Here is a 3,999-nt window from a genome sequence, read left to right as displayed (position 1 = left end):
TGTGTTCATTGCTACCACAGTATTGCTGCTTCCAACCCAATGCACTGATTTTTTTGTGTGTATTAAAACAACCTTGGATTCCTGGGATCAATCCCATTTGATCAGAATGCATTATTCTTCTTTTAAATTATTGGACTTAATTTGCTAATGTTTTGATAAAATTTTTCATACCTACATTCATAGAGATGTTTTTCTGTAGCATTCTGTTTTTGCAATTTCTCTGTCTGGTTTTGGTATCAGGATAAGTTAGGAAATCTATGCACTTGTTCTAACTTCTGAAAGAATTTATGACTAGCAATTAGTGATTTATTAAATGATAGAAACCCTTAACAGACATCATACTATAAGGAAAATCATGGTCCTCTTTTTATTAGCCTTCTAGTGACATTTTCCACTTTACTCATATGTAACTTGACGAAGTTCTGTTGGGTATTATTGAACAGTTTTTTATTTAAACAAAGGTAAAAAAGATCAGGGGAAAAATCCATCTTATAGAAAGTGAGTTAGTTTTTAAATGTTACTTAAAAAGTAGTTTTGTTCTTTTTAAAATATAGTCTCTACACAAAAATAGGAATTTTTCCTTAGTTTTATCAATACTTCATTCAAAAGCTCATAAATTATCCAAATGAATCACTGTACCTATATATTTCAATAGCTTTCATATCTTCATCATCAAATTCATCTTCTGCTTCCTTCAATTCTGCAAGAGTCATCTTTTCATATGGTTTAACTGAAACACAATAAGAAGTTGTAGATAAATAAGTTATTTAAAAAACAATTTTACTTTATAATTACATGTCTAGAAAAACAATAGATAAATGGAGATCAAGAATATCTTTAATGTTGATATTAAAGTTTATTCATCATACAAAGCTATATTGTGGTTGACTGAAGTTTGTTTGGAATATTATTACTCCCTCAGAGTTCACAGAACTATCAAGTTGTATTTAAAAATAGATGTGAAAATCAACTAGATCTCATAAATGTAGAGTTCCCCAAGTACCTGGAAATACTGGCAAGTAATACATGTATACAGAATGATGAAAATAGAAGGTAATCACAAGGCAAAGAAATGTAATAGAAAAAAATCTCAGGTTAAATACTAGGGCATTTCAGTTCTAACATTAGGATGTAACTTTCAATACATGAATTAGGAATTTTAGGCATCAGCATCCTAATTTCAAAAGTATGTGTGGGATTTCTATTAAATTATTTCTAACATCCTATCTCCCTCTAACTTCACAAAATACATGATCACTATCATAACTGTATTATTCCCTTTACCGACCACCAAATGCACAACTATACCCATTGCTTCTTTCTGTAAACGTAAAACCATTTCTTCAATTTCATCTTTTGGCTCTTCTTTAGGAGGAAGAATGCCAAAATCTCTTAAAATTTCATTCCATTCTGTATCTTCATTTGGATCCTATATAAAAAAATTTTTTAAACCTATTAGCATAGTCATACATTTCAATATTTGTAAAACTGATATGCAGCATTTCCAACCATGTAATTATTCATGAACTCTACAGATAAACTAGACAATTAGTTTTAAAGAGTAGAACAAAATGGACTACTTTTTCCCCATTTCCCAGTACTACTGCAACTACATACACTGATAAAAAAGAATACATCCTGTACCCTCAATGTTATACTGAGATGTTTAATAAAAAAATAAATCTAATATATATATATGGGCTTCCCTGGTGGCTCAGAGGTTAAAGCATATATATATATATACACACACACACACACACTATTAATGAAGAAACTTGTAAGTCACGGAAAATAATTTGAAGACTATAATAGGCAAAACCAACTCACATCAGGGTTTCAGTCACCATCTGCAGTGATTTTGGAGCCCAAGAAAATAAAGTCTGTCACTGTTTGCATTTTTTTCCCCATCTATTTGCCATGAAGTGATGGGACCAGATGTCATGATCTTAATTTTTGAATGTTGAGTTTTAAGTGAACTTATTCACTCTCCTCTTTCACCTTCATCAAGAGGCTCTTTAGTTCCACTTTACTTTCTGCCATTAGAGTGGTATCATCTGCATATCTGAGGCTGTTGACACTTCTCCCAGCAATCTTGATTCCAGATTCATCCAGACCAGCATGTCTCATAATGTACTTTGCATATAAGTTAAATAAGCAGGGTGACCATATACAGCCTTGACATACTCCTTTCCCAACTTGGAACCAGTCAGTTGTTCCATGTCTAGTTCTAACTGCTACTTCTTGACCCAAATACAGGTTTCTTAGGAGACAGGTATGGTTTGCTACTACAATCCTTTAAAAGATTTTCCATAGTTTGTTGTGATCCATATATACAAAGGCTTCAGCGTAGTCAATGAAGCAGAAGCAGATGCTTTTCTGAAATTCCTTTGCTTTCTTCAAGATCCAATTAATGCTGGCAATTTGATCATTGGTTCCTCTGTCTTTTCTAAATCCAGCTTATACATCTGGAAGCTCCTGGTTCATGTACTACTAAAACCTAGTTCAAAGGATTTTGAGCATAAGCTTACTAGCATGTAAACCAGTGCAATTTTACAGTAGTTGGAACACTCTTTAGCACTGCCCTTCTTTGGGATTGGAATGAAAACCGGTCTTTTCTAATCCCGTAGCCATTGCTGAATTTTCCAAATTTGCTGACATATTGAGTCCAGCACTTTGACAGCATCATCTTTTAGGAGTTTAAATAGCTCAGGTGGAATTCCATCACCTCCACTAGCTTTGTTTGTAGTAATGCCTCCTAAGGCCCACTTGACTTCACCCTCCAGGATGTCCAGCTCTAGGTGAGTGATCAAACCATTGTGGATATCTATGTTATTGAGACCTTTCTTGTATAGTTCTTCTGTATATTCCTGTCACCTCTTTTTAGTCTCTTCTGTTTCTGTTAGGTCCTCACCTTTTCTGTCCTTTATCATGCCCATCCTTGCATGAAATGTTACCTTGATATCTCCAATTTTCTTGAAGAGATATCTAGCCTTTCCCTTTCTACTGTTTTACTCTATTTCTTTGCATTATTTATTTAAGAAGGGCTTCTTATCTCTCCTTATTAGTCTCTGGAACTGTGCATTTAGTTGGTTATATCTTTCCCTTTCTCCCTTGCCTTTCACTTCTCTTTATTCCTCAGCTATTGGTTAGGCCTCCTCAGGCAACAACTTTGCCTTCTTGCATTTCTTTTTCTTTGGGATGGTTTTGGTCACTGTCTTCTGTACAATATTACAAACCTTCATCCATAGTTTTTCAGACACTCTGTCTACCAGGTCAAATCCTTTGAATCTATTTGTAGATTAGATTACACTCCATTGTATGATAATAAGGAATTTGATTTGGGCTCCAAAATGACTGCAGATGGTGACTGCAGCCATGGAATTAAAAGACGCTTACTCCTTGGAAGAAAAGTTATGACCAACCTAGACAGTATATTCAAAAGCAGAGACATTACTTTGCCAACAAAGGTCCATCTAGTCAAGGGTATGGTTTTCCCAGTAGTCATGTACGGATGTGAGAGTTAGACTACAAAGAAAGCTGAGCACCAAAGAATTGATGCTTTTGAACTGTGGTGTTGGAGAATACTGTTCAGAGTCCCTTGAACAGCAGGCAGATACATCCAGTCCATCCTAAATGAAATCAGTCCTGAATATTCATTGGAAGAATGGATGTTGAAGCTGAAACGCCAATACTTTGGCCACATGATGCAAAGAGCTGACTCACTTGAAAAGACCCTGATGCTGGGAAAGATTGAAGGCAGGAGGAAAAGTGGGAGACAGAGGATGAGATGGTTGGATGATATCACTGACTCAATGGACATGAGTTTGAGTAAATTCTGGGAGTTGGTGATGGACAGGGAAGCCTGGCGTGCTGCAGTCCATGGGGTCACAAAGAGTTAGACACAACTGAGCGGCTGAACTGAACTGAATTGAAATTGCCTAGTGGTTTTCCCTACTTTCTTCAATTTAAGACTGAATTTTGTGATAAAGAGCTCATGAC

The 3,999-nt window shown here is 35.4% G+C and overlaps 1 protein-coding gene across 1 annotated transcript in view; it reads right to left on the bottom strand.

Annotated features, from left to right (window-relative positions):
- Nucleotides 1-3,999, bottom strand: part of PDCL2 (phosducin-like 2) — a 34,793-nt gene that overhangs the window by 21,800 nt on the left and 8,994 nt on the right. Inside the window, exons 2-3 of the mRNA XM_010859676.1 lie at nucleotides 1,309-1,429; nucleotides 640-730 (exon numbers count right to left, since the gene is read on the bottom strand). Coding sequence (XP_010857978.1) covers nucleotides 640-730; nucleotides 1,309-1,429 — 212 coding nt within the window. The remainder of the gene's footprint in view (nucleotides 1-639; nucleotides 731-1,308; nucleotides 1,430-3,999) is intronic.

This window comes from Bison bison, unplaced genomic scaffold, assembly GCF_000754665.1.
Source record: "Bison bison bison isolate TAMUID 2011002044 unplaced genomic scaffold, Bison_UMD1.0 scf7180017864458, whole genome shotgun sequence".
Lineage (NCBI taxonomy): Eukaryota > Metazoa > Chordata > Mammalia > Artiodactyla > Bovidae > Bison > Bison bison.
This window is presented reverse-complemented; position numbering and strand designations above follow the sequence as displayed.